Source organism: Anas acuta, chromosome 26 (assembly GCF_963932015.1).
Source record: "Anas acuta chromosome 26, bAnaAcu1.1, whole genome shotgun sequence".
Classification (NCBI taxonomy): Eukaryota; Metazoa; Chordata; class Aves; order Anseriformes; family Anatidae; genus Anas; species Anas acuta.
The window spans coordinates 1262729-1289784 of record NC_089004.1 but is presented as its reverse complement, the minus strand read 5'-3'; the positions used below and the strand labels follow the sequence as shown (position 1 = coordinate 1289784).

Genomic DNA, 27056 nt, shown 5'->3' with positions numbered 1-27056 from the left:
CTGTACTGTGACTCCATGTCTGCATGCCTCCTGTACAGCAGCAGGGTTAGCTGGAGCAGACTAACAAAGAGATCATTTTGTCATCTCTAACAGGTAGTGGCCATTTCCTCTCCTACGAAAATTAGCCAACCAAAGAGCTCTTGAAGAAGTTGCATTGTCTTTTATCCCCCTTCTGGGGGAAACTATTACAAAACAGCCCTTCAAAGAACATTTGCCCAGTTAGATGAAGTAAGCTTTGCACGAAGAAAGTCCTGAACCTGAACAAGTGAAAATCCTCTCATTTCACTTTTCTTCTTGGCAGATGAAATTTTTCCATCCTGTTAATTTCTTCCCCAGCTCACACACTGGATGGAATCTCCTGCCACACCAAAACAAAAAGCAGAGCTGAAATGGCAGCAACACTTGCTGTATTTCATCATTCCTTATACAAACCTGCTCATCACCACCTGTAAGAAAAATCAAAAAGCACAAGACACAGAACTGCTCTGGTTTGGACAATCAACTCTCTAACCCTCATAAAACTTCTATTTTCTTATCACTCAAGAAATTTAATCCAAATGACTGCAAGCTCACCTGTGTTAACAGCATGAACGCATTGTCTGCTCGGAGGTTTTTTTTAAGAAATTCCACACAATGAGCTTCCAGGGCTGGAACTGCATATTTTTTAGCTGTGTAAAGTGTTGTCATAACAGTCTCTGGTCCAATCTGAACTTCGTCTGAATAAAGAAATCTGAAAGCATACAAACAAACATTGCTCTGATGTAGCCAGTAAGATAACAAGGTATAAAAAAATCCCTTGCAGTTCATAAAAACTTATTTGTGCTTCTGCACATCAGCCTGGCCCCATTTTTTGAGAGATGGAACAGTTTTTACATCCTTCTCACTGACTCTAGTTGTGTGTTTCTTTTTTTAAACAAGCAAACAAAAATGGCCTCAAGTTGTGCTCGGGAGGTTTAGGTTGGATATTAGGGGAAATGTCTTTACTGAAAGGGTTGTGCAGCACTGGAACAGGCTGCCCAGGAAAGTGGTTGAGCCACCATCCCCTGAGGTCTTCAAGAAACGTGGAGATGCAGAACTTTGCAGCGTGCTTTAGTGGTGGACTTGGCAGTACCAGGTTAAGGGTTGGACTGGAAGATCTTAGAGGTCTTCTCCAACCTGGCTGATTTCATGATTCTATGAAAAACCACTCCTTACGGCATAACTTTTAATGAATATAACAGGGTGAGTATCTGTTCTAGCAACTCAAACTGCCTCACATCCCACAGCCAGTGAGCTGCTGAGCCAGCCACTTACACCGGACTAGAACATTTTCTGGCCAAGTGCAGCCTGTGAATTAAAGTTTTCAGCTGTTCAGTTAAGACTAAGCAAGGACAAAAAATAAATTCTGCCTGCCTACTTCAGAAGAGAGGCTCTGTTCTTTTAGTTCCAATTCAAAAGTTATCAGGAGCAATGAAACATATACATCTACTGCAGATGAGAGATGTTTTACCCATGCACCACTTCCCCTCATCTCTCCACTTTATATGCTAAATCTTTGTTAAAACAGTTTTGTTCCATTATACAGGTGTTAAAATACAGCAAGAAATATAACAAGCATAAAGCAAGAGTTAATTACAATGAAGAACAAGGCCTGCCACGCTGCTAGCAAAGCATCAGCCTTCACTGTTAGGCCAAAACAAGGACGCACATTCATACTGCATGGAAAAACAAAGGTCGTCATAGGAAGCCTGCCCGAGCCTCCTCATACCCAAGCATGCTGATTAGAGACAACAGGAACTGGCAGGCTGAATTCAGTAAAAACAGTTACACATTTGATGTCAGTCCTAATCCCATGCGGAGTTTTTGTTTACTGTTTTTCCTTTAACCAGTCAAGCATTTGCCAATCAGGGTCTGAAAAGCACCAAGCAGGCTTTAAGCACAGAGACGTAGTATTAAGCCTGTTCCACAGGAGATTTTGGAAACTCCAGCTATTTCTTCTCCGGCATTTCTCCAGCGGCCGGGGGGGGCACAAGAGCACGTCGTGTTGCAGCTGGTCCTGGAGGCTTTGCGCAGCTACAGGGCTGCTCTCCTGCAGGGACTGGCTGCAGCACAGCCACACAGCTCCTGGTCCTCCAGCAACAGCGAGGGTCAGGATGCAGCTCAGGGATGCAGAAACAGAGGGATTCGGAGGACAGGGATTGCTCTCAGTGCCACCGAAAGCAGGTTTTTGTGTTGCTTTAACACATGCTTTAATAACAGCATCAAGCCACTGGCTCACACGTGTTTTGCACACATCCCTTCACCAGTTCTATTTTCACTACACAACCCTGTTTATTACAAGCTTGTAAGAACACAGTTGTGCAAAAAACAACTAGTTCCATTTACTGCAATGACTACATTAGTAACTATTTTTACTGTAATCTAAACTGTACGCTAAGAGAAGAGATGCCCAAACTGTGAAAAAGCGCAGCATTAGTTTAAAAGAAGATTCAGACTGTGACCTCAGAAAATCAAAATGGTTCTTCTGGTTACTATTTAAAAAAAAAAAGGGGGGGGGGGAGAAAAAAAAAAAAGATCTCTTTTGCAGTTACAGCAGACCTGTTAAATGCCCCTAGCCCACAAACACAACCTAGTGCCCAGAAGGGGCCTTATGCTGAGCATTCAGGATGGGCAGTTTGTCTCTTGATAAGCTCCTGATCCTGCAGCATTAGGTCATGATCCGGACCAAGTCCAGAGACATATATAAGGAGCAGCTTCAACTTCAGATCAGCATTTTGAGGGACTGGTAGAGCTTGGTAAGCTTCCTACAGGAACAACTCCCATGCCTCCTTTGTCACTTTTGAACAATGAGCTTAGTTCAGTTCTAGATTTAAGCACCTAAGGTATCACTGGACTACAGGCACAACTGCTGTAGCATTACTGCAAGCTTTAGTCGCTGTGGCAATCCACACAATATTTCTCTTTTACAAAATATAAACATTTCTGTCGAAATCCACTGAAACAGCTCATCTTAGTCCTTTCAGATGACTGTTCCCTTCCAAGATCATACTGTTCTTTTTATGTGACTGTTGAAATTTCAATACTGGCAGGGTAACAACCCGATTTTGCCTCTAATTCGCTCGGTATTTTAGCCTTGCTAAGTTTTAAAGACAGATGCTAACTCTGTACTCCACAGAGATGCTCAGAGACAAGCTGCTAAAGAGTCATATGCCAGTTGAAGGGATTCCCCATGTGCTGCTGTCTGGTTTAAAAAGAGCCAAAGGGGAGGGGGCTATGGGCTCCCTGTTATTTCTGGCCTATCATCCTACAAAGATCAATTCTAAAACCTTCTAAGATAGCACAGTCATGACCTAAGCACTTTCTGAAGGTAAAGCAAAAAGTGTGCCAAAGCTATATATAATTATAGTTCCCAATAGGAAGCAAGCAGGGAACATGTCAAGAGCACGGTCTTGGAAACCTGGGGAAGTAGGTTACAAAAATCCTATAGAAATGGGACAATGACTTTCCAGCATACATTCAGGATTGCTGCTGGATGTTATATGGCACCAGCCAAGCTTAAAGAAATCAGTGAATAGGACGTTACAGCCCCTTCCTCCTCCTTCCCCCAGCACGCAGACTGACAATACACGTTGGAAATGGAAATGCAAAACCGGCTCTCCAAAAGAGGAATAAAGCATGCTCAGAGGGAGATACCACACAGAGTGTCTGACACCGATTTCACACCCTCGCTTACCTGTTATAACTTGCTCATATGCCCATAAGCTGAGCTCCAAGTATTTGTAACTTTGGGAGTTCTAAAACGATTATTTTTCCCCACTTCTTTCAAACTGCGTTTGAATCAAATCAAACCAATTCATTTACAAAAAAAAAAAAAGTTGAGCCACTGTCTAAGCAGGTATCAACTTTACTGAAAGGGCCGGCATGTGAACTTTAGCCAACTGCCCATCAGAACCCCTCCCAATCACTGCATTTTCATGGCCGAACTATATTTAACTCCATATTTACGAAACTAAGTTTATTTTTGCCCATACTGCAGATCAGCAGCAGAAGGGCACAATCATTTAATGCTGGTAAACCTAAAGACGAAGCAAGTCAGATATTTTTGTGCAGCAGCTAATCTAGACTTTTACCCAGGACAAGGGAGATTTAGCACCAGCATTTAAACACCCTCAAACAGATCAACAAAGAGGCATTTTACTTAGAAGCGTAACGATCTCCACTTCACAAAATGGTTCACTGCTTTCATTGAAAATACCCTTCTCTACAATAAATCTGTTCATTCCGGTTACGCTGTGTGTTAGAAGAAGCAGCTTACTTCAGCAAAGCTAAGAAGGCAGCAGGCTCCACATCAGGCAGCTCAATCTCTGTAGACGTTGTGGCCATTCCACCATTAAACATTGCATCGAAGACTGCACTGCCCACAGCCAGCACAAATCTAAAATTAAAAAAAACAAACAAAAAGCTTATGTTAAATCATATTCACTTGCAAAAAAAAAAAAAAAAAAAAAGATCCCAGGCTAGTTGCTGTTCCCCAAGGCTTCCCCAGGGAGGGCAAATCGCTCACAGTGGTAAAGCAAAAATGTTTTGCAAGAGAAGGGAGCGTCAGACTTTCCTTCATTTACTGAGAAAACACCAAAGTTGCAAAGAACTTCATTCTGAGTCCAGTCGTGGTATACAAATTTGCAATGGTTCACCAAAGACAAGATTTTGTGCATCGTGGAACAGAATATACACAGCTGCTTTACAAAGCCCTTATAGGAGCCTACAGCCACTTACGAAGTTGAGAAATTAAGAAACAGCAACTTAAGGAATTCGAGTTCTTCCAGAGAACAGAGCCCAAGACTTGGTGTGGTTCCCCACAGTCATGGACAGAAAATATTTACAGAACACTTGTCACTGCACATTACCCACCTCCTCACGTCTCCCCAGAGAATCCTTGATGACAGCAGCGCACGCGGGGCCGCGGGCACCAAACCTGCTCCTTGCTCAGCCCAGAGGGCAAGCAGACCCCGAGGTGAAGCACAGCAGTGCCAGGAGGTGCCTGCAAACCCTTTACACGCTGCTGTGAGTTTGCACGGCGATTAACAGAGGAAGGCATTTTTATCAGCCCTAAAGAAATAGGAAGCGAGAATTCCCACAAAACAGATTTGAGACCAAAAATAATCTTTTGTCCCTCCCATGTAAACAAGATGATTTCCCTCACTGACGAACACCAACCCATGTTTCAGGAGGAGCCACGGAGCTGCGGAGAGGCCTGCGTATATCTAAGCTGCTGCCTCCACGCCTTAGAAAAGCACTTCTGAGAACTCCCCTTGTTTGAAAACTCAGAGACGAGCTTTTCCCAGGAAAACCAACTTGTTCCTGGTGGCTGCAACCACACAGCTCCCTGAAGTTAAATAAAGCAAGGGCCACCAAGGTCCACCTCAGCAGCCCCCGCCTGACCAATGAGCATGGGGACATGGAGCAGATGAGGGTGTAGAAGCGATGACACTGACCACTTCCACCTGTAAGGAAGAAAATTCAGCAGCTCTCGCTGCAGTGGAGTTTGAAGCACGCTTCAATGGAGAGAAGTATCTGGAACTGGGGGCAGAAAACCGTACGTGACAGAAGGCACGAGACAGAAACCTCCGGCACTCAGCCTCCAAGGAAAAGCCCATCACTACAGAGGAGCTTTGGTTAGATTTTACCATGGTAGGAAGTGACAGAAGCTCTTTTTCTTTTCCCCTCCCCACGTTTTATTTAATTTTTTTCATTTTCTCACTTTTCACTCTGCCCCGTTCAGAGGAGACCTTCTATAGACACAATAGGGAGAAGCGTTGTAGACGTGCCAGGCTTGTTTGCTGTGATGGGCTGCTTGGCTGACGAACTGGGTTGTATTGTTTCTAATTGGGTAAGAGAGCTAGGGACAAGCCATGGTGGTTAAAAAAAAATGCACATGCATATTTCTATCAAACAATTCTCAAGAAAAATGTCAAGAACAAATAAGAAAACTTGTTCACAATACTAGGATTGCCAGATGAAACAAAAATCCTTGTTTTTACAAAAGCAGTGACGGTGGCAAGATAGTTGCTGGCATTATTTGCTACCAAAAAAAATATTAATGTAAATAAATTGCACTCTAAAATTTTCATTTTCATAGCCAGCACAGTCGACATCCTCAATTAGCAGAGAGCCTTCAGAAGCACTCTGAAAAGGGCACTCATTTGAAAGAAGCTGTCCAACCCTTGCTTCCATTTCGCTCAGTGACAAGTCAACTTGATTTTTTTCACACTGCTGAACCCTAAAGGGATCCCAGTAGGTGCCAGAAAGATGCACAGCACTCTAAAAAACTGCAAGACTACAGATTTCGGAGTTTCCTTAAAACATCACAGGGACACAACTAAGGCAAGAAAATCCCTCTCTTCATGGCATCTCCTTACTCTTGCTAAAATGAACACTTAAACCTATTCTGAAGACACTCTAGGAACAGAAGGAACATGCAACATGTACACATTTGTTTCCCCAGCTGTGCAGGTCTGCAAAAGAGAGAGATGGTTTTGTTTTGGAGGGGAGAAACAATTATGCCAAGCTGGCAGAGTACTAGAGATGTAATAGTTTTTCTCCTATTGTCTGAAGCACTGTAGCAACAAGCGCACCACAGGGCTCTCCCCTGACCCTAAGGAACACTGCCCAATGCAATTATGCAACTCTCCAAAGGGAACTGCAGGTACCCTAAGCTCCCCATAGTGTCCCAGCTTTACCAGAGAAAGAATCCAAACACTGAGTGTTATTTTTAAACAAGTGTGGTAACAAAACAAAGTGAGCTGCTGAAAAGATGCAGAGAAATGAGCAGAAGCTGAGCAAAACAACTCAGAAAGCAACGTTTGATTCCTCATCATTTCCCCTGCATGTGTAAGAACCAAAGTAAACTGGCTTTCAGCAGTAAAAGCAGAGTCAGGGGAGCTTGGACAAGGTGAACAATTTGACCGTCTTCACGAAGATCCAAAGCTGACTCTGAAGACTTTTGGAAGCCTGCAAGAAAACATCTTCATTACTCTGTTTACAGCTTCCTACCCACCAGTTTTTGTACTGCTTCCTTGCTCACCTTGGTATCTCCACTCGTCACCTCCTTAACTCCTATACCCAGCAGTCCTGCCCCCTTTGCAGGCCATTACAATTCAAAATGAACCATTTGAGAACCATGACGACCCCACCACTGCGTAACACCTCCCTGCTCCACCCGCTCCACTGCAGAGAAATCTTAAAATATCTGTATCAGAAGAGCTGACACGGAAACAGAGCGACACATGATGTGAGGGAGCTCTGCAAAGCCGCAGGTGACAAGAAGCTGATGAACAACGATCGCTCGCTGCATCCTTCCAGAGCAAGGAGCAGAGCCACCAGGTAAAAATGAGGTCCAAAGACCCCAAGGAGAAGCCCTTCAAAACACACCTCCAGGAGCCGGGGTTAGCACACCCTGCCACGTGCCACCGCAGGCACAAGTTTATGCACATCCAAGAAAAGGCGGGACAAGCTCAGAAGGGAAATGCCTGAAAAAGCTTCCAAAAAACTCAGCCTGTCTCCGAGCTGCGATTCTCCCGGGCTGAAGCATACACAGGGGTACATCGCCGTACACTTGCCCCATTCCACTTCAGGCCATGTTTTCTGTCCAATTAACAAGAAAAGTACCCCATCCACGCAGCTCCTGGCCGACGAGGTTTAGATGTTTCTAATCTCATTGATGCTGTGCATGATGCAGCCAGTCTGGAAAAGGCCAAAAAAAATAAACTTCCGTCTTACTGTCGAGCATAATCAATGCATCAGTCTTGGTCATGTTGCCATCAAGTAGCATCAGAACAGCCTGCTCAGTCCAGTGTTTGTTAGCCTTGGAATCAAAAACCATCCTGCTGTTCTGCCTCCTTCACAGCTGATTCGGCAGCAAGAGGGAACAGGCTAATAGCGTGGAGACCAAGCCTGCTCCTGGGTATGCAAACAATTTCCACAGGGTCTGGAGCCTCCTGAAAAGAGGATGCCTGCTCTTCTCAGGGCTGTGGATGCTTCCCAGGACGGATGCTTGGATAGAAGACCCTTCAGCAAGCCCAGCACAGCCACTCATGCTCTCTGTCTGCAGAGACAGCTTTCAATTACAGCATCACCACTCGAGGACATTGCCACCCGTGACCACTCGGCATTATGCCACGCAGCTCCCCGCACCTACAGCCATCCCCACCCTTCTGAGGAGCCCAACAAGAGCAGAGCTGAGCTACCATCACGTCCAGCTCTTAGGGTACTTGCACTAACCAGGTTACTGCCAAAGCCGATGATTTGTAACACGCCGTATTAAAGACCACAAGTTTCAGGGTTCAAAATAAGATATTGCAGACCATTCCTCAAGGCATCACCAGCCACTGTTCAAGAACTCTATTTAGGGCGTGCTCCTACTCTAGCCACTCTTTATACCTGCCCTGGTCCGAAACCAGATTGCAGAAATACTTACCTGTTAATCGTGCACTATTTCAGGCACCTAGCACCAAAGTACATCATCTGCCCTCACTTGCTGAAGCAATACGGTGCCTCAATTTAAATTCGTTGTTGCTTTGCAACTCAATTCCAGCACAAAATATCTTCTGCTGTTAGGCTGCTGTGGGAGAGCTGAGCGCAGAAGGGGTCTGGGCGGTTTTATTTTAAGCCCTCTGTTTCTGAAATAACCACAGTACTTCATGAATCATCAGGATATCCCAACTGTAATATCATAGAGGCAAGTTTCACTAAAATCTATATAATCCGTAAGTGGGATGTCACGGCATGACACACTCTATTCTATCTTCACCACCCAGAGTTCCAGATGGATTTCAGAGCAATTAAGCAACGTTTCACTTTGGGGCCATTTTTTTTTCTTTAGCTTCATTTATTTTCCACTTATTTCTGGCTGAACATTGCCCCTCCCTATCTAGCAAGCCTAGTTCTCAGGACAGGAGCAAGCATACTTAAACACTAATTAAGCTCCAAATTATCAAGCGCAGAACTGACACCCTCAACATTCAAACTAGCCCAGAACAAGTGTGCTTCAAACAGAAAAAGAGAAAAAAGGGAAATCTGAAGGGAAAACTTCCAGGTGCACAAGCACATACGAGAAAAGTGATAGCCTGAGATTGCTTGGAGGGAGGCTCCCTTTGCCAAGCACCGCTTCTGAGCACACTGACAAGCCCTCCCCCATCCCCAATTAAAACAGGTCCTGCCCTCAAGTGAAAGACTCCTGCGTTTGCTGTTTGTACACCTGAGCAAACCCGAAGGTACCCCCTGAAGCAGGGATTGTGAGTGACATGCAGCAGTTCTGTTACGAAGGAGCTGCCCCAAGAAGCCGCTGAACGTCAATCAGCCATGTCCATTCTGCATTACCCAGGTGGGGACAATTCCCAGCTCTTCAGCAAGCTCCGAGCTGCAAATTCTGAAATGGCAGCTTGGCCTTAAGCATTTATGGACAGACAGGTTTCCTCCTGCCCAGATGTCATTTTCAGTACAGCTCTTTCAGAATCACAGGTTTGCTTTGTAGTGGTGGATTACCTTCCAAAATACAGGGCTTCAGCAACAACTCAATACTGTGCATTTTTAAAACCAAATTTCTGCCACATTTCCCTTCTCAAATCATTGCTCTCTCCCTTCCATTCTCACTGCTCTCACAAATCCCTTTTTCTGTTGACAAAACATTCCTCCTTTCCTCCATAACCCACACAAACAAGGACTGCTTCCGAGTGAAACCCAGGGGTCCGTTTGTCCCTGCTGCACCTCTCTCTGCCAACACACCTCTGTCCCACCTACCCTTCAGGGGAAAACAGAGCCGGACACCAGACCCTGTCCTCTGATGTGGCAAGCGTAGGAAGGAACACTAAATCAATCTGAAGGTTCACAGAGGTTTGATGCAACACCGGCCAGCCCAACCGAGGAGTAGTCACCTCTACGCACGGCCATGCAGCCAGGAACACGTGAAAGACCAGCGCACGGGGCCCACGGGTGGGATCTGGCACGCCACAGGCCTGGCGATGCCAGCTCCGTCTGGGGGCTGGTGCTGGGGGCTGCAGCGGCACAGAGCCAGGCCTGGCCACCGCAGCACCCCGGAGAACACGTCCCTGAGCTCACAGCTCCAACAAGGCAAACATGGGGAGCAGTTACCCGACCCCGTATTTGCTTTCCAGAAAGAGGATCCCTGGAAACCCCCCTCAAGACACATCGCTCCCCAAAAGGTGCCCCGGATGCTCCACAGCAACCCCAACCCGCCCCCCAGCAGGGCCCTCGATCCCTGAGCAGCCCCCTAGGGCCCCCAGCACAGGCTGCAGCACAGAGGAGGCCCCCACCCCAAAACCCATGCCTTGGCTGGGCCTCGTGGGGCCTGGGTGTCCCCCTCCAGAGCCTATTACCCTCCCCCAAAACCCTTCTAGGTCACCCGGGCCCCCTCCAGGGCCTACCTGTGTCGTTTCGTGTCCCGTCCCCCCCGCCCAAACCCTGCTGGGTCACCTGGGTCCCCTCCAGAGCCTATTACCCACCCCCTAACCCTGCTCTGTCACCTTCCTCACCCCCCGGGCCTATTATACCCCCCAATATGCTTCGGGAACACCTGGGTCCCCCTCCAGGGCTTACTACCCCCACCCCAAAAAAAAAAAACAACAACCTTACTGGGTCACCTGGGTCCCCCAAATGGCCTGCCTGCGTCCCCCAAACCCCTCTGGGTCACCTGGGTCCCCTCCAGAACCTATTATTCCTTCCCCAAAAACCCTGCTGGAACACCTGGGGCACCCTCTGTGGCTACGCGCCCCCCTCCCCAGGGCACACATCCCTCCCTCCCCCCCCCCTCCCCCCCACGGCCGGGCCCCCCGGCGCTGCCCCCCCACCTGTGTGCGGGGATGCGCTGCGAGCCGCGGCCCTTCCCCACCAGGAAGTGGACGTCGCTCAGCACCTCGTTGTTGAAGAGGAAGGCGAAGCGCTCCTGCACCGTCGGCTTGGTCGCCTGCCAGTTGTACACCGGCTCCCGCTGCAGCGCCCCGCCGGGGCCGCCCGCCCCCCCGGCTCCCCCGGCTCCCCCCACCGCAGCCGCCGCCGCGGCGGCCGCCGCCACCGGAGCCGCCGCCGCCGCCACCGCCGGGCCCCCCGCGCCGCCTCCGCCGCCCGCCGCCGGGTTGGCGGCGCCGCACTGGTTGTAGGTGAGGCCGGGCGGCGACGCCGGGGGGGCGCCGTTGGTGCAAGCGGCGGCGGCGGCGCCGTTGCCCGGCGGCGGCGGCGGCGGCTGCGGGCAGGAGGAGGAGAGGCCCCCGGGGCCCCCGCCGCTCCCACCGGCCGCCATTTTGTGCGGCGGAGGCGCAGCAGCGGGCGGCGCGGGGCGGCGCTGCAGCAGCACCAGCACCAGCAGCGGCGGGCGGGACACGGCGGCGGGCGGGAGGGGGGCGGCGATGGTGATGGCGGCGGCGGCGGGAGGGGGGCGGGAGGGGGCGGCGGCGGCGGTGGGGCCGGGGGTGCCGCGGCTGCTGCTGCTGATGCAGAGAGCCGGGCAGCAGCGGCGCATGGATGGGGCACGGCGCCGCCGCCGGCCGGGCCACCGGGGGTGCGGGGGGGGGAGCGGAGGCGGCGGCGTGGGGCGGGGAGAGGAGGGGAGGGGAGGGGAAGGGAGGGGAGGGGCCCGGGAGGGGGCTGGCGCTGAGGGGTGGGAGGGGAGGTGTGAGGGGGTAGTGCTGAGGGGGTGAGGGGGGGTTCTGAGGGGTCAGAAGGCAGATCTGGAGCGAGGGGGCAATTCTGAGGGGGTAGGGGGCAGCTCTGAGGGGTCGTGGGGCATTTCTAGAGCAGGGGGCAGTTCTGAGGGGCCAGGGGGCAGTTCTGGAGTGAGGGAGCGGTTCTGAGGGGTGTGATCCCCCCGGGGGGGCTTTCTGGGTCTCCAGCAGGGAATGAGGAATGGGGGCAGCCCCACGAGGGGGCAGTTCATGGAAGAGAAGGGTGTGGGGCTGAAGGAAGAGGCCCTGGGGGCAAGGGGGGATTTGGGATACACGGCAGGGGAAGTCAGGTGCAGTGAGGGGCTGCACAGAGGGGGTACAGAGAGGGCTGGGGGGCCATCTCCGTGCTCTTTCTACCAGGGCTCCCCACATCCCGAGGACACCGCTGATAACCCAGGATAATCAGCCCGGAGGAACAGGGCCGCTGCTGGCACCATGGCTGCTCCCCCAGCACTGCAGGCATTGTCCTGCTTGGGCAAGCAGCTCCTCTGCGACCGATCCCACCGCCTGGTCCCTCGTGTCTTGGTGTGCGACTGCCGTGACACCACGGCAATCCTGATCCCGCAGGGTCGGAGCTGCCTTTCCATGCCAGGCAGAGAGGCCAAAAGCACAATGGCTGGCACCTTCCTGGCCAGGAAGGGTCCTTATTTTGCCTCTGGGGTTCAAGAGGCAGCTCACTGCATCCTAGAGTGCCCTGGAAGGCCTCTAGGGCATCCTAGAGGAAATTGGAGGTCACTGGGAAGTTTTCTGGGGGAGCTAGAGGGCACTTGGTGGCCCTGATAGACCTGCGGGGGACCTAGAGGGCAGCAGAGGACCACAGGAGGCCTCCAGTGTGCTTGGGAGTGCACTAGAGAGCCCTGCGAGGCCTTCAGAAGCCACTATATTCCAGAAAGAGTCTTATTTTGCCTCTAGGGTGCAAGAGATGTCTCGTATGGCACCCTGAACTTCTCTAGGCCTGCTTCTGACCCACTAAGGGGCAACAGCAGGCTCATAGGACACTGTAGAATTCCCTAGAAGGCATCCTAGAGGAAAAAGGGGGTCACTGTGAGGCTGGATGCCCTCTGAGCCCCCTCTTGCACCCTAGAGGCATAATAAGCACTCTTACGGGAATCTAGAGGCCCCCAGAAGCCTCGCAGGACTCTAGGGCACTCCTGGGCACATCGGAGGCCTCCTGTGGTCCTCCCCTGCACTCTAGATGCGGTGTAGTTCTACCTGGGTCACTCAGTGCCCTCTAGCTCCCAAGTAAAACTTCTCAGTGACCTCCAGTTTCCTCTAGGATGCCCTAGAGGTCTCCCAGGCCACTGTAGGATGCCCTAGGAGCAACCTCTTGAATCCAAGAGGCAAAGTAAAGACTCTGCCTAAGATCTAGAAGCCTCTAGGGTGTCCTACAAGCCCGCTGTTGAACACTCGAGGCAAAGTACACATCCAGGTATCTAGTGGTCTAACACCAATTATGACACATACGTTGCCAGTTTCTCCCATCGAAAAGTGCTCCCAACAGAAGCTTTTGGGTACACCTGAACTCTCTTTGAGATCCTTTATGCAACCCCACACACAACACGTCTCTGCACCTTCTCTCTTTCCACACAACCCTAACCGGAACGCTGAGCCCAACCCTAATTAGGACCCTAAAAACATGCATGGCACCACTTTCTCCCATCAAAAAGTTCTCCCAACGGAAGCCTTTGGGTAGACTTGTGCTCCCTTTGGGAGCCTTTATGCAACCCTTCAGTGCCTTGAGGTGCGTGTGCATGTCAGAGCAAATGCATGGTCCTTGATTCAACATGCTTGGGAAGGCAGTGTGCTGTCTTCCCCTTCTGTTTTTCGTGCCTTTGCCATACCATTTTTGTTACTGCACAAAGACATGCTCGTTGCATTGCTTCAAAGCTTTGAGACCCTTGTATAGCTGAGGGACCTCCCAGATTAATCGCTGTGGCCAGTGCCATGGCACATCACTGCGGTATTGTTACATCACTAGTTTGGACTGAGAGCTTCCGACCTGGTTCTGTATCACATTATCGAATACCTATTTCTGCTGCATAACCTACCAGCAGGCTTGTGCTGCATTTGTTTTAAAGCTGTGTTACACTAAATGGGGAATCTCCCCTAACCACAGCTATGCTGGGGTTCAGAGCTGGGTGTCATAATTGTCCCTTCTGGCATCTAATCTGTGCATGCAGGAATGCATAGGAGACTTTAGAGGGACGTTGCTTTTTCTTGTGAAATATTTCTAGTATTACTGATAACTGAGCATTGCATACAGACTCTTTCAAAAACACCGCGTCGGTTTTGATTTCACACCATTTGCTCAGCACGTCACAGACTCACACCCCCTTGATGGCCGAGCTGCTTCCATGCAGTTCAGTGTTGCCTTTTTTTTTTTTTTTTTAATTCACAAATACAACGTCTGGATGCCTGGATGGTGCCTGCGCGAAGCCTGCTGGTTCCCGCTCCGTCCTGTTTGGGTTTCCTCTGCCTTGTACAGGCCATAAACATTAGAGGGAGCTGTAGACTGCTGCATGTCCCCGTGCGCAGCTGGAAGGTTGGACACTTCATGGTTGCATGGAGCCTCATCCAGGGCAGGTGGCACCAGCTGGTCCCCTGCCCACCATGCTGGCCATGCCGCAGCTAATTAGAGCTTATGTGTTTGGCACGTGATTAAATGAATGAAAAATGATTCATTTTGTGGTGGTAGCCTGAGGCTCAAATCCAGGCCAATGGAAAGAAAGCTATGACAGAAATAAGAAGGGATCATGTGGACAGCACAAAAGTGTGCTCAGGATGCTGTCACCTGGGCAGGGGTGCAGGAAGGCACCACGGGATGGGGCGAGGTGTTCGCTAGTCACCAAAGCAGCAGCAATCAGCAGCGTTATTAGACAAAGAAATACAGTCAAAAATAGTGCCATCTGGGAGAATTTAACTTCCCAGAAATAAAGCTGAGAATGAACGCTCCTAAAAATGGCAAAGCACCGTTATTTCTGGATCTGATAGCCAACAGATTTCTTCACAAATCAGGCACTCAGCAAAAGGCGGTACTATTTTAGACTGGGTTTTTAGGAAGTAATTGTAATGCAACAAAAAGGCTAACCACGGTAGTGATTCTTGGTGGAGGAATCAGTGAAACTCAGCTGATGCTGGAGGAAGGCTGGCCAAATAGAGACCTGGAAATAGGGGTCTGTCGCACAGGGGCCAGCTACAAGCAGTTGAAAGCCCGTGGTAGTGGAATCGGTGGGGCTGGAGCACTCGGCGATCAGGGACAGAGAACACCCATTGAGTCTGTACAATGTAGAGGCAAAAAAAAACACTTATATTTGCAATAAGCATTCCAAGCAAAAGACTGGCATAGCCAGAGAGGGCTGGCCAAACAGCTCGGTCAGACTGTGACAGGCTTTCAGGAGCACTGGAGAGGAGACCACGCGGCAAGACAAACCGCAGCGTGGGTGTTAGCAAGAGCAGGGCTAAAATGAGACTTGCTAAACCCCATGCTTGAGCAATGAGCGCTTATTTAAGCCTCTGGCCAGGTGAGCAGATGCGTCACCAGCCTGGTGGTGTGCTCTGGCCATGGCAGCAGTGGCTCTCCCACATTCAGGGAGCTTGGGCTGCTCTGCACTGTCCTGCTGCCACCGAGGGCTACATGATCCATCCAGTGCACTGGGTGCTGCTGGGGAGAACCTGCATGCCCACGGCACGGCTACAAACCAGCCACTAAAATGGTACATTCTACCCAAAAAAAAAAAACCACCTCTAATTGGTTTGTTTTGTTTGCCTGGACAGGTGCGGTAATCCACTGCAAAACACACAGGAGTTCTTTCCTTCCCTGCCTGTACTGTAAACCATTTTAAAAGCAGAAAAAGGAAAATTATTTTTTTTTTTGTCCAGTGCAAACCCTTCGTCCCTCGTTCTCTGCACACTCAGGGTGGTTCTGGGGCTGGTGACCACCAAGGAGCCCATGTCCCTTACAAAAGGCTTTGTCCAAGCAGGACAAGGTGTGGGTTGTCCACCGACACCAGCACAGCCATGCTTCGTCCCCCAAAAAACACTGACACCACTTGCAGTGTGGTGAGCCGACAAAACACCAACACCACTTCCAGCGACATGAGCTACTGCACCCCACAAGGCCACAGGCCCTGCCGTGTCACCTGGGTGCCACCAGGACAGCCAACGCTATCGCCTTTCCCCCTGCGGGATGTTTGTCACCGTGAAGCATCGCGGCCACATTAACAGCTCCCTCCTCTCAGCGTGAGCAACTATTTTGGGCCGATGCTGCAGCACCCAAGCAGCGCAGGTTATTTCAGCTCAGGGCATGGCTATTTTCAGCACTGCCCTTCCCTGCATGTGCTTTGCCCCAGTGTCCAACCACAGGGTGCTTTTTGGGGGCGGTGGAGAGGAAGGGGGACGTTGTGGGGGGGCACGGTTTGCCAAGGTTAATGCCCACAGCAGAAACCTTTGCCCCCATCCACCTGGATCCACCCAGCCTCTTAGGGGACAGACCATGAACAAAGGGAGTGTTTCTGGAGCAGAAAGCTGACAGTCCGAGGGCAGGAGAGACAACACAAGAGGGGAAGGAGAGTGATGGGGCTGGGAGAAGCATGAACAAGGTGGGAAGAGGAGGGCAGAGGGCTGGATGCTGCAGAAACGCCCAGGGTCACAGTGCAATGGCTCCAGAAAAACAGCTCAGCGGGATGGATGGGGCATCCCCTGCTCATCCCCATCCAGGGGCCTTCAGCTCTGGTGCCACCCAAGCACCCCTGGGAGAGGACACACAGCCCAGCCGTGCTGGACAAAACCCATAGCGCAGGAAGCAGGTGAACCATTTGTCAAGCAGCAAGCATGGATTCCTCCAGAGAGAGCAGCATCACTGAGGTTGACCCCACAAGCCCCAGGGAAGACACCGCCAGAGGGTGACACCAACCAGGCACTTTCTTCTGGCCAGTTTCCCCCTCCCACCACCCCACAGAGGAAGGCAGGCCAGTCTGGGAACACAGCGATCACAAAACAGAGCTGGGAGAAGTGACCCAGCTCTCCGGTAGGTCTCAATGCATTTTTATTAAATTCTTACAAAACAGAATACAAAATTCTGGCATCAACAATTGTTATAAAGGAAAACTTCAATTCAGCTGTATCAGTTCACCTGGTACATACAGTAAAGTGCTTGTTTTTTGTTTTTTATCCTTTTTAATTTTTTTTGTTTGTTTTCATTTTTATTTTCCAGCCAGCCCCCGAGCAGAGGCTGCCTGTGTACAAACCAACAGTGCGTTAACGTGACTCTTGTCGAACCAGCTTTGGCAGTCTTCATCAATTGTAAAGTGGAGAAAGTTTCTCCTATTCCGATAAAAAAAAAAAAAGTTAGCTTCACAGTAAAAGTTTCTAACCAGTCCTAAGTCGAGTTAGTTGGCTGAAGGGGAGGGGGCGAAGGGAGGAGGGAGAGCCAAAACGCTTAAAGTTTCCAGCTTTAAAAAAAAAAAAAAGTTGGTTTCCATGACAGATGCTCTATGGGGGAGGCTTTGCACGAGCAGGGGGGGGACCAAAGGGCTTTGGGGAACCGGGCAAGGAGCACAGCACAGGGAAGCATCTGCCTGGCACAAGCATCATGCCCAGCACCCATGGGTGCCCCGCTGCTGCCACCGAGCACCCACAGAGCTGGAGGTGCTCCAGAGGCATCCCCCCAGGCCTAGAGGCATCAAACATCCTTACAGACCCAGAGACCCTGCCACATGCTGCAACCATGCCACCAAACCGAACCCCGAGCCAAAACGCGCCGGCAAGCCTTCAGAAGAGTGCATGTACGTAAAAATACAGGTCTTGCACGTGGGAAGAAGGGGAAATGCTGTTTGCTAACAAAAGCACGGGGGGACAAAAATTTCAGAGCCATCCCCCACCATCCCCATCCCACGATTTTTTTTAAAAAAGACTGCAGCGTGCAGCATTAACAATAGCTTTCACAATACCAGCTCAAGGCATCGCGTACTGTACATCATTCAAGTATTTCTTAATATAAGACAACAAGGAATTATCTACAACTGATAAAACAAAATAAGCTATAAAAAGTAATGTACAATCAAGATGGATTTTTTTTTTTCCTTTAAAGGAGGCCTCTCCGGAGGGGTTCCCACCTGAGCGGTGGGACCGGGCAGCCGGGGGAGAGGGCGGATCAGGGGGCACAGTGGTTTTGGAGAAGGGGGCGGGCTGCTGCCCCTGGCCCACTGATGCTGCTCAGCAGAAGGGCCAGGGTGGGTGAGAAAAGCCGGTCCCTGCCCCAAATGCCACCGCCACCTCGATCGTCTCCCAAGATAACTCACACACACCTCCCTGAAACAAAAAACAACACGTATTGCATAGTATTGCTGTCAGCAGTCTTAAAACAAAAAGGATAACTTCCCCCTCACCCCCAGAGACAGCGACTGTCTTCAGCTAAAGACCCGGGAAAATCTCTTCCCTGGCTCAAAGCGAGCTCCCACAACCTTCACTGTGCACACGATGGGTCGAGGTTGCTTTTTTTACAATACAAAGCTGCAAGCATTGAGTTAGAGGGGGGAGACTGCAAACAAACGGGGCACCCTCCCTTCCTGTGCTCAGAGGGGAAGGGATGGGGGGTGGGGGGATACAGGGATGGCCACTGGCTGCAGGAGCTGGCTCTGACCCCGCACGTGGGCTTTTCGATCCAGCATCTCCCAGACCTCCCCCTGCCTGCACCCCTGCCTTCCCACAGCAGGGTCTGAGGGAGGCCCAGACGTGCGCCGTGACCACCACTGCACGCAGCCAGTTCTCTCCAGTTGCCCTGGAGACCCCACACCATTGTCACCCTGACCCCAAACCCTCTGGCAACCCTTTAGTGCTGCCGCCACCCCCAGGGCACCCCCTTCTGCCACCGCAGCCTCAGGGCCAGCCCGAAGCCAGGCTGGGTTGTGCTGCCCTGTAGCAGGTCCCTACATAAGGGGGGTTCCTGTTTGTATCCATGGAGCACCCTGTTATTCCCAAAGGGTTGTTTTCCTTTGGTTTTCCAGCTGCTCTGAAACCAGGGGTGCACAAACCCCCCCGGTGCAGGAGTACCACATCGGGACTGCTCTGAGCATCTCCCCACGCTCTGACCTTACCCCCAGGAGCTGCTTGCTGGAGCGAGGGTGGAAAGGAAGACATTTCTCCGTGCCCTGTAGAGAAGCACAGCTAGCAGTTTAAAACCAACAATAACAATTAAAAATTAAAAATTAAAAGGATAAAGTGAGTGAATAGCTTATTCTGGAAGCTGGCTGCCGGGGGGAGAGGGAGTAGGTTTGCAAGCTGGGGTTTCAGGCAGCAGGACGGGATGGGATGCTGCTCCCACACCAGCACCGTCCCCTCTGGCCACCACAGTTCCCTGCACCATGCCAGCGTGTCCCCGAAAGCGCAGCTGGGACAGGATGGGGCCCCCCTGCGTGCCCCCTCCCCAACATCAGGGGTAACCTGCAGCTCCAGAGGGAGCTGAGGTTAAAGTGCTGCTACTGTTGTTGGAAACGCGACCGAGGGGCTTTTGTTCACAGTATGAAATGAGCTGAAATAGTCAAAGCAGCTGCGGATAAAAAGAGTCCTTTGGTGTTGGGGCGGGGGGGGAGGGGGTGGGAAATGTCAGGGGAGAAACCAAGAGTCGAGAAACAAAAGTCCGTGTGTCTGTCAGATGTCCTTGAGTGTGCCCTGGGTGAAGCAACCTCACGCTTGATTTAATACCTTTAAAAAAAAAAAAAAAAAAAAGATCTTAAACAAACCCTCCCAGCCCCAGCCCTACAAGATCAGCAAAACCTTGGAAACCAGCCAACAGGACGAGTCCTGATCTTGTCACCAGCTAGAAACAGTGTTGGTTTTTGGGGAGGGGGGCTGGAAGGGGGGTGGGGAGAGAAGAAGAGGAGAGGCTGGGAAGGGCATGGACGCGGGGGAATGGCGCAGGGCTCAAGCCTGGTCGGCCACCAGGACCAGCGGGGCCACCAGGTGCTGCCCCGCGGCCACTGCCTTGGCCAGGCTGCTCTTCTGCCGCCGCTTGGCCAGCTTGGACTCGGAGGGGGGCGAGAGCTGCATGGCCCATGAGGTAGCTTTGATGATGATGGGTCGCGCCTCCTCCTCCTCCTCTTCGTCCTCGTCACGCTGTGTCAGCTGGCGGTTGACAGCGATGGCCTCAGCAGCAAAGGAGGTGAGCTCTTTGGCACTGCTGTTCCTAAGGGGCAGAGCGGGGGTTTAGGGGTGCAGGCAGAATGAGCTGAACCCATATTTTGGGGTCTTTCACCCCACATGCACATGGCACTGGGCCGGACAGTGACTCAAACCCAAATCACACATTGCAACCACTGTCCAGGGCACAAGAGCTGTGGCAGAACCCCTCAAAAAGCAGCATGAGCCAGGAGCCTACAATTCTACGGGCATTGGTTTTAAATTAAAAGTTGATTTAAATCCAATATTAGGAATAAATTCTTCCCCCTGAGGGCAGTGAGGCCCTGGCTGAGGCTGCCCCGAGGAGCTGTGGGTGCCCCATCCCTGGCAGTGCCCAAGGCCAGGCTGGATGGGGCTGGGGGCAGCCTGGGCTGCTGGGATCGTGCCTGTGGCAGGTGTGGGACAGGGTGGGCTTCGAGGTCCCTCCCAACCCAAATCATAGTTCTGTGATTCCAGGCCCCCCCCCCAGCACACGCACACCCCCGCTCACCTCTGCAGGATGATGGGGGTCGGCAGGGTGTTATCCGGGGCACACTGCAACGAGATGGAGCCGCTCAGAGCTGGGCATCCTGCAGCCCCCCCCCAGCTTTTGGGGGTGCTGCACTGAGGTGTATGTGTGTGTGTGGGGGGGGAACAGGCAGCACTCACCCCCTGCACCCAAGGGTGCTCCAGGACCTGGGCCGCACTGAGCCGCTTCTTCGCATCCCTCACCAGCAGCTTGGAAATGAGGTCTTTGGCTCCAAAGGAGATGTGCGCCCAGTCCTTGTCGGGAAACTCGTACTTGCCTTCCTGGATGCTCTCAAACAGCATGTTCTGGGGGAAGGGGGCAGAAATAAAGGAAAGAAACATCCAGACAAGCTGGGGGGCGGGGAGGGGGGGAGGGGGCTGTGGAGTGGGTTTGGGGGAGTTTGGGCGCACCTGGCAGGTGTGGCAGGCCTCGCCGCGGTCCCAGCCGCAGTCAGAGCCACAGTGGCCCACGAAGGGGGGGTACCCGCTGAGCATGATGTACAGGATGACCCCCAGGCTCCACAGGTCGCAGCGCTTGTCGTAGATGGACGCCTCCTCGTTAAAGGCTTCCACCACCTCCGGGGCCATGTACTCGGCTGAGCCACACTGCGGGGATAAACACGGGGTCCCCAAATCAGGTCCCCAAATCCCCTGCGCGGGGGAATGCTGCGGAACTGCCCCTCCCTCATGGGGCAGGTTGTCACCAAAGGGTCACCCCAAAAAACAAGCCCCAAGGGACACAGCCCCCCCCCCCAGCACCCCAATCTCTGAGAACAATCCCGCTCCTCCTCCTCCGCCGCGGCAGGAGTTAACAGCTGATGCCAGCAGGGACGCCTCCGAGGCCCCGCATCCCTTTTTGCCGTCCCCTCCCCGGGACTCTGGGGCTTTCCAGCGCACGTGACCGCGCCGGGCCTTGTGACGAGGGCAGAGAAAAGCTGCAGGCAGCAGATAATCGCCCCGGCCGCGCCAGCAGCTGATGCCGCAGCAGAAAAACACTCGCCGCCCTCCCTCCGGCACGCTGCCGCTGTGCAGCCTTAACCCTGCCGGGCCCGGGGCAGCCACACCCGCAGCGTCCCCCCCCCGGGGCTGAGAACGGGCAACTCGTGACACCCAGGAAATTCTGGTGCTGCCCTGGGAAGAGGGATAAGGCAGGAGGGAGAGGGGCTGGGGGAGGTGAGGGGAGCATTTGGGTGCTTTATGCCTGCCCCCCCACACACACACACACTGCTGCTGCATTGCATCAGCTGGGCTCTGCCGTCCCCTGCCCCGTGCCAATAAAACACCGGTGCCAAAAAAACACCGGTGACGCCCTGCGTGGGGCCTCGCTGCTGTGATAAGGGCAGCAGGGCTTCCCTCACCCCAGGGGGGGCACCAGCTTTGGAGGGGGGGGTGTCCTCATAACACACCGCCCCCCTCCAGTTTTTTAGGGTGCCCCCATTGCACCCAAGCAGCCTCCCGCAGCAGGGAGCCCCCAGTATAAGACCTAGATGAGGCGGGGGGAGGATATCACAGCGGCCTCCCCCCAGCCTCCACCCCTCCCCGCCAGCCTCCACGGCCGCCTCCGCCGGGGCTGGCTGTTGCTAAGGCTCGCGGCAGCCCGGGCTGCGTGCCAGCCCCCCCGCGCCGTGCAGGGCCCCCCCCTTGTGAACGCATTACGCAAGCCCGGCCTCGCCTGCCAGCATCAGCCCAGCGAGAAGCGGGGGGGTGGGGGGGGGTTGAGGCCGCGGTTACCCCCCAAGATCGCGCTCCCCACATTCGGTGCGGTGTCGGGGTAATGCTGCTCCCCACAACCCCAACAGAAAGCAAAAGGGGTGGGGAGCACAACAGCTGCTGAGAGCAGCCCCGGACCCATAACGTGGGGGCAAGGGGGGGGGGGGGGGTGTAGAGGGCATGGCGGGGGGGCTCGGGGCACCCAGGGGTGCAGGCTCGTGGCCTTACCGGGGTGAGCAGCTCGGGGGTGGAGATGGGGGAGCAGTCACCGTTCAGCTTGATGCCGCTCCCCAAGTCGAAGTCGCAGATCTTCACCGGGGACACCTGGGGGGGACAGGCAGCTGGTGACCCCTGGGGATGGGGATGAGACACCCCCCCCCGGCCACTACCCCCAGCTGGCTGCTCCCTGCTCACCTGGTCTGGGCTCTCACACAGAATATTTTCGGGTTTTAAATCCCTGTGTGCTATTCCTAGGGGGAGAGGAGACAAAATGGAGTCAACGAGGGGCCAAAATCACCCCAATCCCACTGTGGGGAGGGGCTCAGGTGCAACCACAGAGAGCCCCCCCCTCGTCCCTCCCCACCCCAAATCACCGCCTGTGTCATGGGGAAGGGCAGAAATTGCTGCTGGCCTCCAGTCAGCCTGACTGGAGGAACAGGTTCGGCACCACCAAACACCTCGTGATGGAGCTGGGCCTGACCCCGTGCTGTGACGGGGCGTCTCCAGGGCAGGGGGACATGGGGAGGTGCCCAGGTTCCCCCAACCCCACAAGGGTGAGGGCTGCAGGCCTGAGCTGACCTTTGTTGTGCAGAAAGTGAAGGGCGCTGGCGATATCCTGCACCACCACGCTGGCCTCCAGCTCATTGAAGTGGCGCCTCCGATGGATGTGGGTCAGGATGGAGCCTGCGGTGGGCGAGAGCAGAGTGGGGGCTCGGGGGTTGGCTCCATGCCACCTTTCCTGTGCCCCTCGGGGAGCCCCCAACGCTGTGCTCACCTCCTCTCATTTTCTCAAACACCAAGTAAAACCTCTCCTCCTCCTCAAAGAACTCAATCAGCTCCAGGACGTTCCTGCGGGGACAGCAGGATCAGCCCACAGTGCCACCCCCAAAACAGTTGGGGTCCCCCCCTGCCGCCACGAGCCCACCAACCCACTGCCAGCATCAGTCCCCCCAGGGGGCCACGCAGGACAGGCGCCAGCGGGGAATTGCATTGCAAGTGATTGAATCCAAACAGCCGAGGACCCCCCAGCCACATTCTGGGGATTTGGGATTGGGGGGAGGCTGATTTTGGGCACCGCATTCAGCCCTAATTGCTCGCAGACCTCTCCCGGCCGCACGCCCCTCGGCACGGGTCCAACCTGGCCCCCCGTTGCCATGGTGAAACATTTTTCGTGGCCCTGAGATGCTCGGGGCGAGGCCGAAGGGAGGGAGGGGAGGCCAGCAGAGGCCGAGGGGAGGCCAGCAGAGGCCCGAGGCTGGCCCCGCGGTACCTGTGTCCCTGGCACTGGTAGAGCATCTCCACCTCCCGGAAGACCCTGCTGCGGATGTGGCCCAGGCGCTTCTCGATGATCTGAAATGCAGAGAGGGGGTGGGGGGGGGCTCAGCGAGGGACCCCACGGACAGGGCAGAGGGCTCAGGGGGATCCCCAGGATGGGGGCTGGGGGGTGTGGGGCCGGGCTAACGGAGGCTGGGGGTGCCCGAAGGGGTTAAGGCAGCAGAACAGGCCGTTCCCGCAGCGCTGCCAAGTCGCTCCCTCCCACGGGGCCGCAGCCAAGGGCCCTGCACCGCCGCCAGCCCTGGTGCGGGCAGACAAGGGCTCGCATCCCTGCCACCGGCCAGGCAGAGATCCCGACACCACACACCCTCCGCGCTGCCTCAGTTTCCCCAGTGCATAATTACATGGGGCAGCCAAGTTCCTGCTGCATTTTGACTCTAACCCTCAAAAACTGGCAGCACTTTTTGGCCACGGGGCTACCCCTTGGCTTGGGGCTGCGAACTGCAGCAGCTGCTGCTCCCCCAAAACACGCTCCCCCCGAGGTCACAGCCTCCGGACCCCCCCCACAGGGCCTCCACCTCAGCCCCCATGGCCACAGTCCCGTGGGGAGGACACGCATGGGCCTGGAGCTCAGCAGCCGTGCAGCACCAGGCCCCTCCTCACTGCACGTCGCGGGCCGCGTTGGAAGCGTTAATTTAACCCCCCCCGCCCATGCTGCGAGACATGGCCGCCCTAATTTAGCAGGGAGAGGAGTGCAGCGAAGGGATGGGACCGTGGTCACAGGGCTGGGTGGTGGCAGGAGCTGGGTGGGACAGCAGGGGACACGGGGTGGGAAGGGAAACTGAGGCACGGGCAGAGCCAGGTACGCAGCCACGCGTTACCTTCACTGCATACTCCTTGTTGGTGATGAGGTTGACACAGGACTGGACTCTGGCATGGGCTCCTTCCCCGAGCACCTCCTCCTGCAGCTGGTAAACATCTGGCAGGGGAGAGGTCGCCTCAGCCTCCGGCAGGGAGGACGGAGTCCTCAGACCTCGTGGGACATTGTTGCTGTCCCTTCTCCCAGGCCTGTCGCCAGCCCTGGGAACAGCAGAAGGGACCCGCTCCTGCCCAAGCACGCCGCTCACCTTCGAACCTGCCGGAGAAGCTGTCGGTGGCTCTGCAGCGCTTCTTCTTCTTGTTCCTTTTCTTGGCATCAGGGATGTCGATGGGTTGACTTGAAGGCATGTCTGCACCAGGGCAAAGCCACCCGCGTCAGTCCCGCGGGGACAGCCCTGTCACCCGGCCCTCCCCAAAGCCTTCAGGGTGAGGCAAGGGGACAACGTCCTGGGACGCAGCCACGCACTGCTCACCGGGACGGGACGGGCACTCGAAGTTGAAGACAGGCTCCAGGTGGTTGGACTGGTCGAACTCCAGGTCGAAGGGGTTTTGTCCCTGCGGGCAATAGGAACATGAGCGAGGTCCCGGTACAGATGTGGCCTCCAACACACTCCTGGCTTCAGCACCCGTGCTGCTCACCCATTCCCACGGGACCCCAGCACACGGTGCTGCTGCCCAAGGGAGGAGAAGGAGGGCAGCAGGGTCTGACCATGGCTCCCAATGGAGATGGTGCTAGGGCCACGTGCACCACACCATCCCCAAATCTGGGGCAGCCAGCATTATACCCACAGGCACCTGTAACCCACGGCACAGGACCAGACCACAGCTGACCCCCCAGCCCAAAACCTGGTGCATGGCAGGGGAGAGGCTGCCTCCATGACCCTAAACCTATCACAGCACCCAGCCAAGATATCAGGACCCCAGTTCCCCACTGGGGCAGTGACAGCGGGGTGGCACCCAGCTGGCGAGGCGAAAAGGCAGCGGCCTCAGCGGGGTTACAAAACCTGCTCAGGCAGAGGGGGGCAGACAGCGCCTGGCTCCCAAACCCGCCCTGGTGCCAGCCCCGCGGGGAACACGACCACACTGCCAGAAAGGGCCAGCAGCAGCCTGCTGGCTCCTGCAGTGTCCTCCATGGGGGGGCCATGTGTACCCCCACACTGAAAATCCCAATCTGCAAAACGAAGCATCACCCTGGGCTGCCAGCCCCCCCTCGATGCCTTGTACCATGGCCTCAGCATCAGGGCCTCTGTGTGCACCCCCCCAGCCTTGCCAAGTGGCACCGTGGGCAGGATGAGGCCACCCGTGCCGGCTGCCGCAGCCTCGGCACACAAAGGTCTGGGGGATGGGGAGCGACCGCCGCGCACCAGCTCCATCGCACGGCCGAGGTGTCCCCCCCGCGGCCCTGGCCACGGGGCCGGGGGGGGGTGGTGGTGAGTGAAAACCCAGCCAAAAGCCTTAAAAGCAGGATTAGGTGTCAGCTAAAATAACCCGGGCAGGTTGCAGATGATCTCCCGGCATCCCTCGAAGCGCTCACAGCCAAACTAAACAAAGATCCCATGCAGCCCCAGCCCCGCGCCCAGACAAGAGGCAGCATTGAGAGCGGCGGGGGGGACGCAGGATCCATCCCCTCCTGCACACCCCGACCTTGACAGCGGCCGGGACGGACGCGGGGTCACCGCCGGGATGGGCGCGGGGGTAGGACGGTGCCCGGCCGCAGCCGTGCAAGCAGGGACGTGCGCTCCGTGCTGCCAGGATCCGGCCCTCGTGCAAGACTCTTGCACGACAGGTCCTGCCGCAGGGCCTGGTGGCTGCCACACTCCCACCTGTGTGCCCGGGGTGTCACAGCCCCGTGCCGCAGTTTGACACCCCCACCGGGCTCTGGGGCACAGAGGGGAGCGGGGACGCCAGCCCCACGCCCACCCCAGGAGCTGAGCTGCGCCCCGGCACCCCAGCAGGGCAGGATCCGTCCCCCTGCGGCTTTGGGGCAGTGGGACCGGGGCTTCTGCCTTCCTCCAGGTGCTTTTGGGGGCAGTGTGGGGGCGGCTCGGCCCCCCGGCAGGTGTCGGGGTGTCCCGCAGCGCACTGCAGCGAGCAGGATCCGGCCCTGCCCACCCCGGCCCCAGCATCTCGGCCCGGCCCCCCCCCCCGCGTTACCTTGAAGGAGCGGTGGAACCCCTGGATTTCCGACTTCTTCTGCACCATCTTGCTGCGGGGGGGGGCGGCGGGGGGCGGCGTTGCTGGTACAAAACGAGGGGACGAATAAAAACGGGGGGGGGGGGGGCGGGAAGGGGGAGGACGGGCAGAGCTGGAGAGGAGCCTGGGGGGTGGCTGAGACCTGCGGAGAAAGAAGGCCAAGGGGGGGGGGGGGGGGGCGGAGGGGGAGGAGAAAGGGGTCAGAAGGGTCTCACCCCCCCCTCTGCGTCCCCCCCATCCGACCCCGCAGCCCCCCCCCCCCGCTCACCGGCGCGGCCCCGCAGAGCCGCCGCTGCTGATGGTAGCGCAGCCCGCACCGCCGCCCGCTCCGCTCCGCTCCGCCGCCGGGGGGGGGACGCGGCGCCGCCGCCCCCGGCTCTTTTA

At 54.9% G+C, this 27056-nt stretch overlaps 2 protein-coding genes and 1 long non-coding RNA gene across 4 annotated transcripts in view; 1 reads left to right on the top strand and 2 right to left on the bottom strand.

The window, feature by feature from the left end:
- The window catches only part of BTBD2 (BTB domain containing 2), a 25327-nt gene extending 13799 nt beyond the window's left edge, over positions 1–11528 (bottom strand). Inside the window, exons 1-3 of one of the 2 annotated variants that reach the window (XR_011090087.1) lie at positions 10845–11528; positions 4295–4414; positions 574–730 (exon numbers count right to left, since the gene is read on the bottom strand). Coding sequence is in view for 1 of the 2 variants with exons in the window: in XM_068661916.1 (XP_068518017.1) it covers positions 574–730; positions 4295–4414; positions 10845–11512 (945 nt within the window). In the remaining variant the exon portion in view is untranslated. The remainder of the gene's footprint in view (positions 1–573; positions 731–4294; positions 4415–10844) is intronic. The other variant, XM_068661916.1, reaches the window with a different exon arrangement.
- LOC137845074 (uncharacterized) lies at positions 11017–17095 on the top strand. The gene is made up of 2 exons (XR_011090088.1): positions 11017–11153; positions 12075–17095. It is a non-coding gene; the product is annotated as an uncharacterized lncRNA (long non-coding RNA).
- MKNK2 (MAPK interacting serine/threonine kinase 2) lies at positions 16742–27056 on the bottom strand. Its single transcript, XM_068661917.1, has 14 exons — positions 26941–27056; positions 26634–26814; positions 24953–25034; positions 24728–24829; positions 24482–24579; positions 23596–23675; positions 23101–23174; positions 22905–23009; positions 22521–22576; positions 22335–22430; positions 20808–21002; positions 20538–20702; positions 20380–20423; positions 16742–19896 (listed from the first exon to the last, which is right to left on the bottom strand). The coding sequence occupies exons 2-14, from the start codon at positions 26679–26681 to the stop codon at positions 19635–19637; spliced, it is 1407 nt and encodes a 468-aa protein (XP_068518018.1). The 5' UTR covers positions 26682–26814; positions 26941–27056; the 3' UTR covers positions 16742–19634.